Genomic DNA, 14,109 nt, shown 5'->3' with positions numbered 1-14,109 from the left:
ATGACTAAGTTAGACCCATTAATTTCAATGGATCTACTCTGAAAGCAACCCTTCAGACTTCTGTCTGGCCCTCAGGAGCACACCCCATTGCTCAGCCTACTTCGTACCCTTCTCCAAAGTTTTTGCCTAGCTGGAATGTGCCCAAGGAGTCTGTCAGTGCCTCTTGCTTTTCTGGATACAGAGGGGTACGTAGGAACATAGCCTCTTTGCACAGAGGTCAAATAAATATCCATTGGCATGTGGCCCCCAGAAGCTTTCTCAGAAGGCAATGTGGCCCTCGGGCAGAAAATGGCTTCCCCCCCTTGATTAAGGGGGAGTGTCTTGCTGCCCCTAGAAAGGAAGGGAAGGGGCATCCCTCAGCATCGGGGCCACTCTAGTAAGAGACCTGATCCGTAGGAACAGGAGAGGCTATTTTGTGCAAAATCAGATCATTGGTCCATCAGGCTCAGTATTGTCAACACTGACCGGCAGCAGCTCTTTCCTAGGCCTACCTGGAGTGCTGGTGGGAGTTGCAGGTCAACATATCTGGAGAAGGCTGCGCCTGGGTTTACTGCATTTGCCTTGCTGTTTTTGATACGTCTCCCTGAGCCGAGAGGGCATAAATCACTGCATCTGGGAGCAGCTTTTGGCCCAGGACATCACCTCCTGCATCACCTCCTCCGGCTACAGACAGGGTGGGCCCCTTCCTTGTTTTGAACTGGTTGCCAAGGCGGGAGGCCCAAACATCCCCCAACTTTCGGTCTGTGGCTAGATGTGCTTTCATCAACAGTCTGCAAGCATGGGTGGGGGCAGTTATTCTCCCTGGTTCCTTCAGGGCCATAGATGTGCTGGCTAGGGGCTGGTTTATTAGGGTCCCCAAGGACCACCTTATCCAACCCCCCAGCAATGCAGGAATCGCAACTGGAAAAGGAGACTGCCCCCGTTTGACCCTCACTGCAATCCTGCGAGGTAGGGTTCGCATAGGGGACTTGAATCAACTTTATTTTGTTGTGGGCTGCAAAGGATCAGCGTGTAGGAATGTTTGCGATGGGTTGGTTGCTAATCAATGACTTTTCTTTTTTGTCCTCCACCCCCTCTTTCCCCTCCCCCTGTAGGTAAGAGAGATCCTGGGCCATTGTACCTGCCCATCCCAGTTCCCCATGGTCAAAGTCTCAGAGGGTAAATATAAAGTGGGAGACTCCAACGCCCTGATCTTTGTTCGAGTAAGATCTTCTACAAATACATCTCTTTCCTTCCCCTCCTAGTTTTCCTGTCCCCTCCCTCCCCCCAAAGAAAAGAATAATCTCTCTTCCGGGCTCTAAACCAGTGGTTCACAAACTGGGGTGTACCACCACCTAGAGGGTTGTGGTATTACCTATCGTGGTGCTAAGAGGCAAGGGGGCAGCAGATGTGGGGGGGGGGTCTGGAGGTGTAAATGACTATCAGACTTTGAAAAGCCCTGGATCAAGCCCGTCAAATTTGTTAAATTAATTAAACCACAGAGTTTTAATTGGATTTTGAATAAAACGTGCAATTAATTGTTACTGTTTCGGAGTTCATTGTGTTATTATCTTCCGTAGTGGGATGTACAAACCACTATCCTGAATAATGCTTTTTGTAGGGTAGGGAGCACCGGGGATGAGTTTATGGAACCAAAGGGGGGGGCAGCCTCCCCTCCCCCCCCAAAAAAAAACCAGTTTGGGGACCACTGCTCTAGACTCCATGAGATCAGATTATTATTACTATTATCATTGATTGCATCTATCGGTAGCTTTATACAGTGGTACCTCGGGTTACATATGCTTCAGGTTACAGACGCTTCAGGTTACAGACTCCGCTAACCCAGAAATAGTACCTCGGGTTAAAAACTTTGCTTCAGGATGAGAACAGAAATCGTGCTCCGGCAGCGCGGCAGCAGCAGGAGGCCCCATTAGCTAAAGTAGTGCTTCAGGTTAAGAACAGTTTCAGGTTAAGAACAGACCTCCGGAATGAATTAAGTACTTAACCCCGAGGTACCACTGTACAAAGAAAAAGCGTCAGAGTACAATGAGGAAAATTTAATACAGTGAGCAAGACAAAATCCCTTAGATGCTCATCCAACGATGTATAAGGGAAGAGTGTTACTCGCCCTGTTATGAAACAAGCACCCCCCCCCGGGGGCAATTAAATCATAGAATTGGAAGCTTCTCTGAGGGTCATCTGGTCCAGCCCCCTGCAATGCGGGAATCTCAGCTAAAGCATCCATGACAGATGGCCACCCGACCTCTGCTTGAGGAATGCAAAAGACCTGATTGAAGGAAATGGTCTTAGCTTGGGACCTCAAGCTTGGCAAGAATGGTGCCACGCCCATCTCCCTGGAAAACACCCCTGAACAGACCTGTTCTCATGTCTCCCTCCCAACCCTGTTCCAGCAGCTCACTTTGGGTCGGGTGCAAGGACCTCTGATGGACACCAAAGGGTCTGGGCTGTTTTATATTGGAGAGCTGGTCCTTGATGTTCTTTTAGTAATTTAAGAGCAATAATCTAAAACAGTCTTTCCCAATTAGGGTTCTGCAGAATGCACCCCGGGGGGGGCCCACCCCTTGCCTCCCCTCCTCCAAGTAAATGTTTGCAATTTTGTGGCAATATCACAAAATTTATGGTCTGTTTTGGCACACCCTGATTTTTCAATACGTTGGCCAAAATCGGTTTTGAAATCACACTGCCATAATGTTTTTGACTTGGTGGTATGCAGCAATGTAAGCAGGGCGGGCATGGGCAATTTCAAGGCATCGCCGATGACGCTGCCGATCTGAGCTGCCTTCCCTGATGCTGAGGGGAAACAGGGCAGCAGATCGCCCTCACTTCAAGGCACCGTGGCACTGCTTTCCCCTGGCACTGAGGCGGAGCAGCTTTTCTCAGTCAGCAGGAAAGCAGCAGCCGCCACAGTGGGCATGCATCTTTGCTGGTTGCCAGCGCTGGCTGCCCCACTGACGGTGTCTTGATGGCACCCCACATCCCATCCCACTCAAACCATTTGGTGAAGATGACTCCGCTTCCTCTCCTCCCTCTATCCCCCGGATCTCTACAGCTGCCCCATCCCTCATCCCCACGCCCGATCTCCAATTCCAGACATTGTGATATATCTGAATATCACAATGTTTAGCTGCTGATATATGGGACACGGGTGGCACTGTGGGTTAAACCACAGAGCCCAGGACTTGCCGATCAGAAGGTCGGCGGTTCGAATCCCCGTGACGGGGTGAGCTCCTGTTGCTCGGTCCCTGCTCCTGCCAAACTGGCAGTTCGAAAGCACGTCAAAGTGCACGTAGATAAATAGGTACCACTCCGGCGGGAAGGTAAACGGCGTTTCTGTGCTTCTCTGGTTCACCAGAAGTGGCTTAGTCATGCTGGCCACATGACCTAGAAGCTGTACGCCGGCTCCCTCGGCCAATAAAGCGAGATGAGCGCCGCAACCCCAGAGTTGGCCACGACTGGACCTAATGGTCAGGGGTCCCTTTACCTTTACCTTTATATATCACGCTGTTGAAAACCAGATATCGCTCAGCCTTGGTCTGTTTTTTAGTACAGTCGTACCTTGGATCCCAAACACCTTGGTACTCGAAAGTACCCGAAAGTGAGTGTTCCGGTTTGCGAACATTCTTTGGAAGCCGAACATATGACGCAGCTTCCAATTGGCTGTAGGAGGTTCCTGCAGCCAATCAGAAGCCATTCCTTGGTTGTCGAATGTTTTCGGAAGTCGAATGGACTTCCGGAACAGATTCTGTTTGACGACCAAAGTACAACTGTATACCTAAAATCCTTTGCTTATTGGGGGCTTCCCCCACATTTTGTTCAAAAAATTTGCTTTGCAGAGGTATCAAAATTTGCAAAAGTAGGGAGTTCCGTGCCTTGGCTTCTGAAAAACAGGCGGTCCTCAGTAATTAGCTAATCGGGAACCACAGATCTAAAACACAATTACACCTATTGCACCCCACCCAGCAATCTCCTCTCTTGCCTATTGATCCCACGCACCCTATTGATCCCACCGGCAAAACCTGCTCACCTGATGTGGGTTTTTTTTGGGTTGCCCACACAGGTGCTGAGGAACCACGTGATGGTGCGGGTCGGCGGGGGCTGGGACACCCTGGAACACTACCTGGACAAGCACGATCCGTGCCGCTGCGCCTCTTTCTGTGAGTATGGAGGACTCCGGTGACTTGTACTGACCTTTTCCAAGCAATCTGCACAAAAGTCTGATCTGGGACGCTTTAACAATATCTCTGCACAGGACCACAGAGTGGTACCCTGTGTGTGTGTATTGGCATGAGTTGGTATTACAAAGATCCTCAGCATCTCTAGATGTCAGGCGGCAGAGGAACCAGCTCCCACAGCAGGTTGCCAGGAGCAGATAAGGCAAGGAAATGAACCTGTCGTTTGCCCCCACAGAGCTGCAGTTCCCAGCGCACTTAACAAGCCATACTTCCCAGGATTCTTGAAAGCTGCGTGCTTTCAATGTGTGTGTGTGTGTGTGTGTACATCATGAAACACCCAGCAGAGCTTTCCAAGGCAGTGATGCTTCTGAATACAGTGGTACCTTGGTTCTCAAACTTAATCCGTTCCTTGGTGGGTACCTTGGTTCTCAAACTTAGTCAGTTCCAAAACCAAAGTGTTCCAAAACCAAGGCGAGCTTTCCCATAGAAAGTAATGCAAAACGGATTAATCCGTTCCAGACTTTCAAAAACAATCCCCAAAACAGCAATTTAACATGAATTTTACTGTCTAGTGAGACCATTGATCCATAAAATGAAAGCAATAATCAATGTACTGTACTATAAAATAAATAAGACGGTATTGTAGATGATAAAAATTAACATTTTTTCCTTACCTGCACTGATGATAGTCATTGTTTGGATGGGGGGCTTTTATCCATTTCCGCAATCTCACAATCAATCAATCAACCAATCAGTAGCTGAACTGGGTCACAAAAACAAAAACTGAAAAAGCCTCAAAAACAAAAGCACAAAATAAATAGCAAGAATAAAGCACCAAACTTAATCCGTTCCGGAAGTCCGTTTAACTTCTGAAATGTTCGAAAACCAAGGTGTGGCTTCTGATTGGTGCAGGTGCCCTGGAAACAATAGCCAACAACCACATCCGACGTTTGGCTTCTGAAAAACGTTCGAAAACCGGAACACTTACTTCTGGGTTTCCGGCGTTTGAGAACCAAGGCGTTTGAGAACCAAGGCATTTGAGAACCAAGGTACCACTGTACCAGTCCCTGGAAACCATGGAGGAGGGACAGAGTGCTCTTGTGCCCAGATCCTGCTCTGGGCTTCTGATTGGCCATTGTGAGGAGAGGGTGACAGGCTGAATGGGCCATGGGCCTGATCCAGCAGAAAGGCTCTTCTGATATTCTGAACTTCCAGGTGCAGAGGCAGTCTAACTTGGTTCTTTGGGGCCTTTGGCCACTGTGAGGAAATGATGGCGGACTAGATCTATCAGCAGCCTCATTCTGCAGACTGCTTTTTTATGCCATCTTGGGGAATGTGTTTGCACATAAAGATAAGCCCAGATTTCTGGCTCTTTCCCAATTGGGAACCTGCCTTGGCACGATCCTTGGAGGGACTGCCATTGTTTACAAAGGCCATCCCTTGCTCTCCTGCATTGTAGCCTCAGCAAGTCATGCTGTGAGCCTTCTGTTTTCTTTCCCAGGAAACTGACCCCATAGCAGCTGACTCTGAGTCTTCCTGTTGTTCAGGGAAGCGGAGAGCATGAAACGATATTAACCTCAAAACGGCTACATAATCAAGCCTGGGAACTTTCGACTTCTGAAGGTGGGGGTTTGCTGCATTCCCACAGTGCCCCCTTGTGGCTCATGGTCATCATAGCTTCCTTCCACATGGGTTCATTGCGCTATGCACAAAACAGTGACCTGGAGTTACCCTGCTTGCTGTTTTTTTCCTCTGCCTCCTGATTGGCTTGGATGCTGAGCCTTGCAACCCTATGGGCTAGAAACTTGACTTTTAAAAATAAAAAATAAAAACAGACATTCCACATTGTTCAGTTGAAAGTACATCAGTCCAACTATAAAGGTAAAGGTTAAGGGACCCCTGACCATTAGGTCCAGTTGTTGCCGACTTTGGGGTTGCGGCGCTCATCTCGCTTTATTGGCCAAGGGAGCCGGCCCACAGCTCATGTAGCGAGCATGACTAAGCCGCTACTGGCGAACCAGAGCAGTGCACAGAAACGCCGTTTACCTTCCCACCAGAGTGGTACCTATTTATCTACATGCACTTTGACATGCTTTCGAACTGCTAGGTTGGCAGGAGCAGGGACTGAGCAATGGGAGCTCACTCCATTGTGGGGATTCGAACCTCCGACCTTCTGATCGGCAAGCTCTGTAGGCTCTGTAGTTTAACCCACAGCGCCACCCTCGTTCCTCAGTCCAACTATATATATTGGGATAAATACCTGGTGGAAGGACAGTTTGTTATCTCCCCAGTAGCATTGGTGCATAAGCTTGTGTTGCAGATGAGACAAAGGAATGGAGCAATGAGGGGTTGGGCTAGGGAGAGTCTGGTGAGACAGCCTTGTAGATCAATTAGCAAAAATCTGCTAGTCCACAAGGATGTGCACAGCTGACATTAGCCGTTTGTGAGCTTTGAGAAACAAAAGTTTGCGCTCTAGGTAGCCGGGTAATATCAGAGAACTGTAGAGTTACAAGGGGCCTTAAGTTTCATCTAGTCCAAACCCCTACAATGCAGGAATCACAGCTAAAGAATCCCTGGCAGAGATTTGTATTAAATTTGTTTTAATGTGGCTGATTTGGTAAAAAATATATATGGGGGAAAAATCAATAAAAATGATTTTAGAATCCCTGACAGATCCTTGCTTGCAACCACAGAGCAGGGGAAGCTAACTTAGGAGACACAGCCAGAAATAAGCTCCCCCTCCCCCCCTGTTAACAAGGTTCACCAAATATTGGCTTGGCTAACCAGCCAGCCATTATTTGTCACCCCACCCTGTGTCCACTGAGAGTTTGGGAGAGGGTCTTCCCTCATTGGTTCAGGGTGAGAAGAAGGTAAGAAACTATAGAGTCCTCCTGGTGCTTGGCTGGGGCAATTCCTCTTCTGTACTTGCTTGAAAACCGCAATGGACGTGAGGTAGAGATCTCACTCGCCACAGGTCTGGGAGAACTCGCCCCAGGCGATGCGGCTGTTGGGATGCATCCAAGGAAATGGGGGCAATTGGCAGGCCGGCAGCTGGCTCCAGCCCACTGACCAGCAGCCGGGCGATCTCCAGTCCTTGGATCAGCATGTACCATATTTTTCGCTCTATTAGACGCACCGGACCATAAGACGCACCTAGTTTTTAGGGGAGGAAAACAAGAAATAAGAAAGCAACACAAAGCCTCCTGAGTGAAGAGGAAGCACTCCTCCCTCTTCGCTCAGGAAGCTTTGCAGGGCTATCCCTTAAGCCAGGAGAGCAAGCGGAATTGGTGTGCACCGATCCCTCTTGCCCTCCTGGCTTCAGCGAAAGCAAGCCTCCTGGCTTTCCCCCCACCTCCCGCAAGAGCCGTGCGCTCTTTAAAGAGAGTGTGGCTCTTGGGGGGTTTTCTGGGAGGTGGGGGAAGGGACAGAGCCACGTGCTCTGTCCCTTTCCCCACCTCCAGCAAAAGCCGGGGATAGTGGCGTGAAGCCTCCACAGGGCAGCGGGATGAAGGCTCCCTGCTGTCCTGCATTCACTCCGTAAGACGCACACACATTTCCCCTTATTTTTTAGGTGGGGAAAAGTGCGTCTTATAGAGTGAAAAATACGGTAACTGCGACTCGAGTCTCAGAAACCTTCAGAAACTGAGCACGCAAGCCAGCAGAGAAAATAACTCTCCACAACAGAAGGGCGGATAGAGGCTGTGTAAAGCGTATTTACAGGCATTTTATTCAGCATCAGGACAAAGGGAAAAACATGTCTTCTCTCCTTCGTGTCCAAGCAAGCAGCATAAGCAAAAGCTATACACAAACGGAAGTTCCCAGCAAGCTATTTTCTGTGCTGGAGTGTAAACAGGCATGTGACATACAACAGTCATGCCTGTTCCTCTTAAGGTGGAAGGGAATATCTTAAGAGTGGCTTGTGGATGCTTTTCTATCCTGGGGATGGAAGACCGTTTTTGTTTCATTTTCCTCACTCGTCCTGGTGTCCTCTCTCTCTCTGTTGCAGCCCACCGCCTGAACCAGTCTCGGGGGCTCGGATTCTCCCCGCAGAAGACGGTGACTCCAGGCAGCCCCCAGACAGGCAGCCCCAGTGCCCAGCGCCGGGCTGAAGCCATGAGCCAGCACAAGCTCTCCGAACCCCTCCGTGGCGGGGATAAGCGGCTCTCCACTGGAGGGGACCTGAGCCACACAAAAGGGACCCGTCCCGGACACCCGGCCAAGGGGCCTGGAGGAGACCACACCCCTCCGCGGCAGCTGCCAGGGGGTCCTTTGACCACGAAGCACGACGGGCTGCCCTCAAGGTCCGGCCAGAGCTCTGCCAGCCCACTGAGGGGGCCCACGGTTCAGCGGGACACCAGTGACTCGCGGCTGTCCAACACCCTCAGGTAATGTAGGTTGTTTTCTGGATGGAGGAAGTTGCCTTATCCCGAGTTGTTCCCTGAGTCCAGTTAACTGGTCTACACAGACCAGCAGCAGTTCTGCAGTGTTTCAGACAAGGGGTCTTTGCCAGCCTTACCTGGTGTCGGGGGCTGGGCACAGGAGGAATGGTGGAGACTGCCTCCCTAGCCTAATTATAATTATTATTTATAATTTATACCCCGCCCATCTGGCTGGGCTTCTCCAGCCACTCTGGGCTGCTTCCAACCAAATATTAAAATACAGTAATACATCAAACATTAAAAGCTTCCCTAAACAGGGCTGCCTTCAGATGTCTTTTAAAAGTTTGGTAGTTGTTCTCTTTGACATCTGGTGGGAGGGCATTCCACAGGGCGGGTGCCACTACCGAGAAGGCCCTCTGCCCGGTTCCCTGTAACTTGGCTTCTCGCAGTGAGGGAACTGCCAGAAGGCCCTCAGCGCTGGACCTCAGTGTCCGGGTAGAACGATTTATTATTTATACCCCGCCCATCTGGCTGGGCTTCCCCAACCACTCTGGTTGGCTCCTGACAGAATATTAAAAACACAATAAAACATCAAAAACCACCCTAAGCTGGGCTGCCTTCAGATGTCTTCTAGAAGTCAGATAGTTGTTTATTTCCTTGGCATCTGATGGGAAGGCGTTCCACAGGGCGGGTGACACTACCGAGAAGACCCTTCCAGAGAAGAAGACAGTTCAGAATTACAACAGGGGTTTGAGGGAGGTCACAGCTCAGAGGCAGATGAGGGGGAAAGTTGGGAAAGAATGGGAGAGGAGGAAGAGGAAGCACCAGGAGGGCCACAGCCGAAGGACACAGTGTCTTTAGAAAGCATTCCAGATCCACTCCCTTCTCCCAGAACCCGGCGAGCCTTGAAAGTAGGAGAGCAAAGGGCTCAGAAGCAAAGGACCCTCAGCGCCACCAGTAGAAGAGATGATGAATGAGGAAGTGGGAGAAAAAGGGGGTGGAGACTCACCTGGGGGCAAAGCCATTATTCCAAGAGGCTGTGTTTCCAAGCCTCTCTCTGTGAATATTGAATAAAAAGCAGGTGGTAAGAACTTTTACTTGTCTTATCCGCTCCTGGCAACCTGCCATGGGGGTTGGCTGCTCTGCCGCCTGACATCTAGAGATGCTGAGGACCTTTGTAATACTAACTCATGCCAGTACACACACACAGGGTACCACTCTGTGGTCCTGTGCAGAGATGTTGTTAGAGCATCCCAGATCAGACCTTTGTGCAGATTGCTTGGAAAAGGTCAGTACAAGTCACCTGAGCCTTGGGAAGCCCATAGAGCTTTACAAGAGTGCCGCTCATTTGACTGCCTCCTTCGGCTCTATGCCATTCTGAAGGCAGAAGACCATCAGGCAGGAAACGGCTTTTAGTATCTCCCCGGTAAAGGGGAGCTTACGATCAGGACCCGGGTGCATCAGCACTTTCTCCACTGCTGCCCCCTGACAGTGGGAGGGGAACATAGCCATCATGACAGCCGTCCCCTCCGTGAACCTGCCTAGTTGTTTTCTCAAGCCATTCAACTTGGCAAGCATTGCTGTATCCAACAGCTAAACAGATGCACGAAGGCGCAGAGAGCCTTAAGGTTCCTCCTCAGGGCAGCTGCAATGGAAGTCCTCTACCCTTAGGCTCCAGCTTCACTGTCATAATGATGGAAAACATAACCTGTACAACTGTCGTGGGAAACAGCCAGCCCGTGGGCCTGAGGTAGCTCAGTCAGTAGAGCATGAGACTCTTAATCTCAGGGTCGAGGGTTCGAGCCCTGTGTTGGGCAAAAGATTGGGATAGATGGCCCTTCCCACTATATAATTATCCCACTATATAATTATATGATTCATTACAAATTACCTAATCAGACCACCTCGCCCACTAGGATGTTGTTGGTTTTTTGGCAGATGCCACCTCCTCGACCTTTCCCCAGCCTGATTCCATTTGCCACCTTTCCACAATATTGAGTTTTTTAAACTATTTAAAAGGTTTAAGAAAGCCACTGGTTAACCCCTGAGGAAGGATGTATTCCTAATCGTAGGCCAGGGGGAATAGAAAAGCTTTCAGCAGGCGTTTAAAAGTTGCCTGCTGAATCTCTAGTGGCAGAATGTTCCACAGGACTGGGCTGGTGACACTATTTGTTTGTATCTAAATGTATTAAATTTATATACCGCCCTTCATCAAGAGACCCCAGGGTGGTTCACAGAATGAAACACAAGATAAAGCACAAGTAAATAATTAAACTGAAACATCAAAACAATAACCACCACCCTTGTTGTTGTAAAACGATCCTCACCATTTCAGGGAACAAACCACAACTCTTTGGCAGATGACGTCAATGCTCGAACTGGGATACAGTGGTACCTCGGGTTAAGTACTTAATTTGTTCCGGAGGTCCGTTCTTAACCTGAAACTGTTCTTAACCTGAAGCACCACTGTAGCTAATGGGGCCTCCTGCTGCAGCCACGCCACCGGAGCACGATTTCTGTTCTCATCCTGAAGCAAAGTTCTTAACCTTAAGCACTATTTCTGGGTTAGCAGAGTCTGTAACCTGAAGCGTATGTAACCTGAGGTACCACTGTATAAAGATTCAGGCTTTGTAAATTAGCACAAGAAACTTGAACCTGGCTCGGTAGTAGATGGGCAGCTTTTTTAAGAATGGTGTCATGGCAAGAAACTCCAGTCAATGGTCCGGCTGCCACATTCTGCACCGTTATTGTGAATGGCATTATAGAAATCTTTTTGTATGGATAAATGCTAACGCTGCTAACCACCAAAATCGCATTTTCCCCTCTGCTCCAGGCCCCCCAGAGCCCGGCGTCTTTCTGGAGACAGCGATTCTTCAGCGTCCTCTGCGCAGAGCGGCACTTTAGGAAGGCGGCACAACGAAGATGGCAGCAGCAGCGGCCCAGCACTCAGGAAGGAGCCCGGGCGGCGGCTGGGCGAAGGGATCAGCCCTCAGGCCCACGCCAGCCCCAAGAGGCAGCCGGCCAGCCGCAGCCAGTCCCGAGACCGGGTGGACTTGCTAAGGCCATCTCCGGCGCCCCGGAGGACTGAGGCGGAAGAACGCGGCCGCCCCCGGATGGCCAATGGGCACCTCAAGCCGTCCGTGCAGCAGAGCCCTCGCCCACGGGCACGAAGCCAGGGGAGGCCCAGCGGGGAGCCCACCGTGCTGGTCATCAGCCGAGGTAAGGACGGGCAGCACTCTTGGGCGCGGGCCGAAGACCCCAAGGAGAGGCCCGGGGGCTCTGGAAGAAGCACCCCCAGGACCAAGAGCCCAGCCAGGTGGGCGCCAGGGACGCCAGTAGGGTCTCGGAGCCCAGCGCTCACCAACCGCAGGGGGTCTCTCCCCGCCACGAAAACGACAGACCCCCGGCCGCGGACGCCGCCTCCCTCGGCCTGCGGGACTCTGAGGCAGAAGCAGCCAGCTTTGGGGGGATCCCGCGGGGCCACGAGGCAGCAGCCCCGGCCTGGCGGGAGCGGGCACTCGCTGCAGCCCTCAGACAGTTTAGGACGGGAGTTGGAAGAGCTGGCTCACACCTTCCGGACCCCCCTGCGCCTGGATCCCAGCCAGGAGCAGCAGCTGTTCCGGCGACTGGAGGAAGAGTTCTTGGCCAACTCCCAAATGATGGGCCTGGTGGTGGATGGGGAGCCAGAGCAGATAGAGTCCCTGGGCCGGGCCTGCGACGGCCCCCGCCTCCTGCAAACCACCCCAGATCAAGGAGCCGCCGACTCGGCCTACTGCTCCTCCAGCTCGTCCTCTTCGTCCCTCAACTTTTTCAGCAAGTACGGCCTCCCGGGTGAGGCGAAAGACGAACCCAAGAGGAACGCCGCCTCCCAGAGGCCGGGGGTCCCCGAAGCGGGCACCGCGGTGCCCCCCGACTTCCACAACGGCTCGGCCGACACCTGCGAGCTGTGGGACTCGCCAGTGCCTCTGGAGCGAGCCACGCGCTGGAGGAAGCCGGCTCTGTCCAGCTCCTCGGACGAGAGCAACTGCTACGTCTGCCTGAACGACCTGCAGGAAGTCCAGGAAGGGGCGGAGCTTCCCGAGCTTCTGACGGACAGCCCGTGGGGCGTCATGGAGGCAGCCGATACGGACCTGGGCTCTCCGCCCCGCGAGGCCGGCGAGGGGTCCACTCCCTGCGAGGAAGTCGTGCTGCGCCCGAAGTCGTCCCTCAAGAAGCCAGACCGTGTGCCTTCCATCTACAAACTCAAACTGCGCCCCATAATCAAGCCTCGCACCGACTCGCAGCCGGACAAGACCCCTTCGAAAATCCCCACGCCCCTCAGCTACAAGGCGGCGGGGGTGGGCAAGTCTCCAGTAGGGGGCACCTCGCCCAAGGGCAGCCCTTCCAAGCGCCCTCCAGAGCAGTACCGACCCTGGGCAGCCTTCCACAACGTCTTCGCCTCCCTTGTGGAGCCTTCCCACGGCTCAGCGGAGTCTGGGGTGGCCGACGAGGGCGCCTGGGCATGAGGGGTGCCAGAGGGCAACCGGCTGCCTCCTCTCTCCTTCCTGGCTGCTTCAGTTGCCCAGCCTTCCTTCCCCCGTCCCTCGGGTACTGTTCCTTCGGTGACCTCAATATTGCTGCTGTTCTGAATGGATTGTGTGGGTGGAGATGCCTTTAATTTCTAAGGTGGTTCTTCCATTGGGGTTTGGTTTTGAATTGTGGCTGGAGAGTGGCATGGCTTCGTAGCAAATTTGTGTGTATGTGTGTGTGTGAGAGAGAGAAGCTTTCAGGGGAAAGTCTTTGGACACTGGATAACACAGCGAGGAGCTTCTGACGTGGTCCGATATTCGCTCGCATCGGCCGTTGTAAAATTCTTTTGAGTCGGCTTTGATCGCCTTCCACCTCCTTCCCCAGTCTTCCAAATCGAGTAGCACTTTTGACCTCGAAACCTCTTGCTCCCTTCTCATGTAACCCCTGCCTCAGCTTTGACCTCCTTGGGCAGCTTCCACTTGGGGATGTTTTAAAAAGGCGCTTTCCCAGCCGAGTGGACGCTATAGACCCTTGGGAGTCCTGCAAATAGTGGTGACTCAAAGTGGGAAGGTGTTTAATGTGCACAGGATGGGGGAGACCCCACACATAGACTGGGGGAGCCTCTCCCCACTAGGCAAGCTGACAGCGTTTTCTGCAGATTATCTATTTTTTAAACGAGTTGCGCTTTTGGAGAGGGTCCCGCTGAAGTCTTGCACATGAATTCCTCTTCAGACGGACCCTCTCGGCGTCCTGGGATCTGGGCCGTTAAGACTCCTTTCCCCTCAACCAGACCAACCCCCCTGCCCCCCCCCAATGTACTGTAGGTGTGTTTAAATAATCTATGCATATTTATATAAATACAACAGAGTGTGTCCGCTCGCCTCCTGAGCGCTGTCTCCCATATAGTGCCCGCCTTCCGACCCCACGAATGTAGCTAATTGAACTGACCCACGAGCTCTTGGAACCCAGAAAGTAAAAAAAAGAGGACAAATCATGTGTTTTGACTCTGTGCCTTTATTGCAGAAGTGTGAAGATGGGTGGATGTGAAC

General features: G+C 51.8%; 1 protein-coding gene across 1 annotated transcript in view; it reads left to right on the top strand.

Annotated features, from left to right (window-relative positions):
• The window catches only part of GAS2L1 (growth arrest specific 2 like 1), a 48,687-nt gene extending 34,633 nt beyond the window's left edge, over nt 1–14,054 (top strand). The window contains exons 3-6 of the mRNA XM_081892279.1: nt 1,095–1,202; nt 4,058–4,154; nt 8,179–8,557; nt 11,385–14,054. Coding sequence (XP_081748405.1) covers nt 1,095–1,202; nt 4,058–4,154; nt 8,179–8,557; nt 11,385–13,056 — 2,256 coding nt within the window. The 3' untranslated portion in view covers nt 13,057–14,054. The remainder of the gene's footprint in view (nt 1–1,094; nt 1,203–4,057; nt 4,155–8,178; nt 8,558–11,384) is intronic.
• The last annotated feature ends 55 nt before the right edge of the window (nt 14,055–14,109 follow it).

Source organism: Podarcis melisellensis (assembly GCF_964234715.1).
Source record: "Podarcis melisellensis genome assembly, chromosome: 16".
Taxonomy (NCBI): domain Eukaryota; kingdom Metazoa; phylum Chordata; class Lepidosauria; order Squamata; family Lacertidae; genus Podarcis; species Podarcis melisellensis.
Note: the sequence above shows the minus strand (reverse complement) of the source record. Positions and strands in the feature narration are given on the sequence as shown.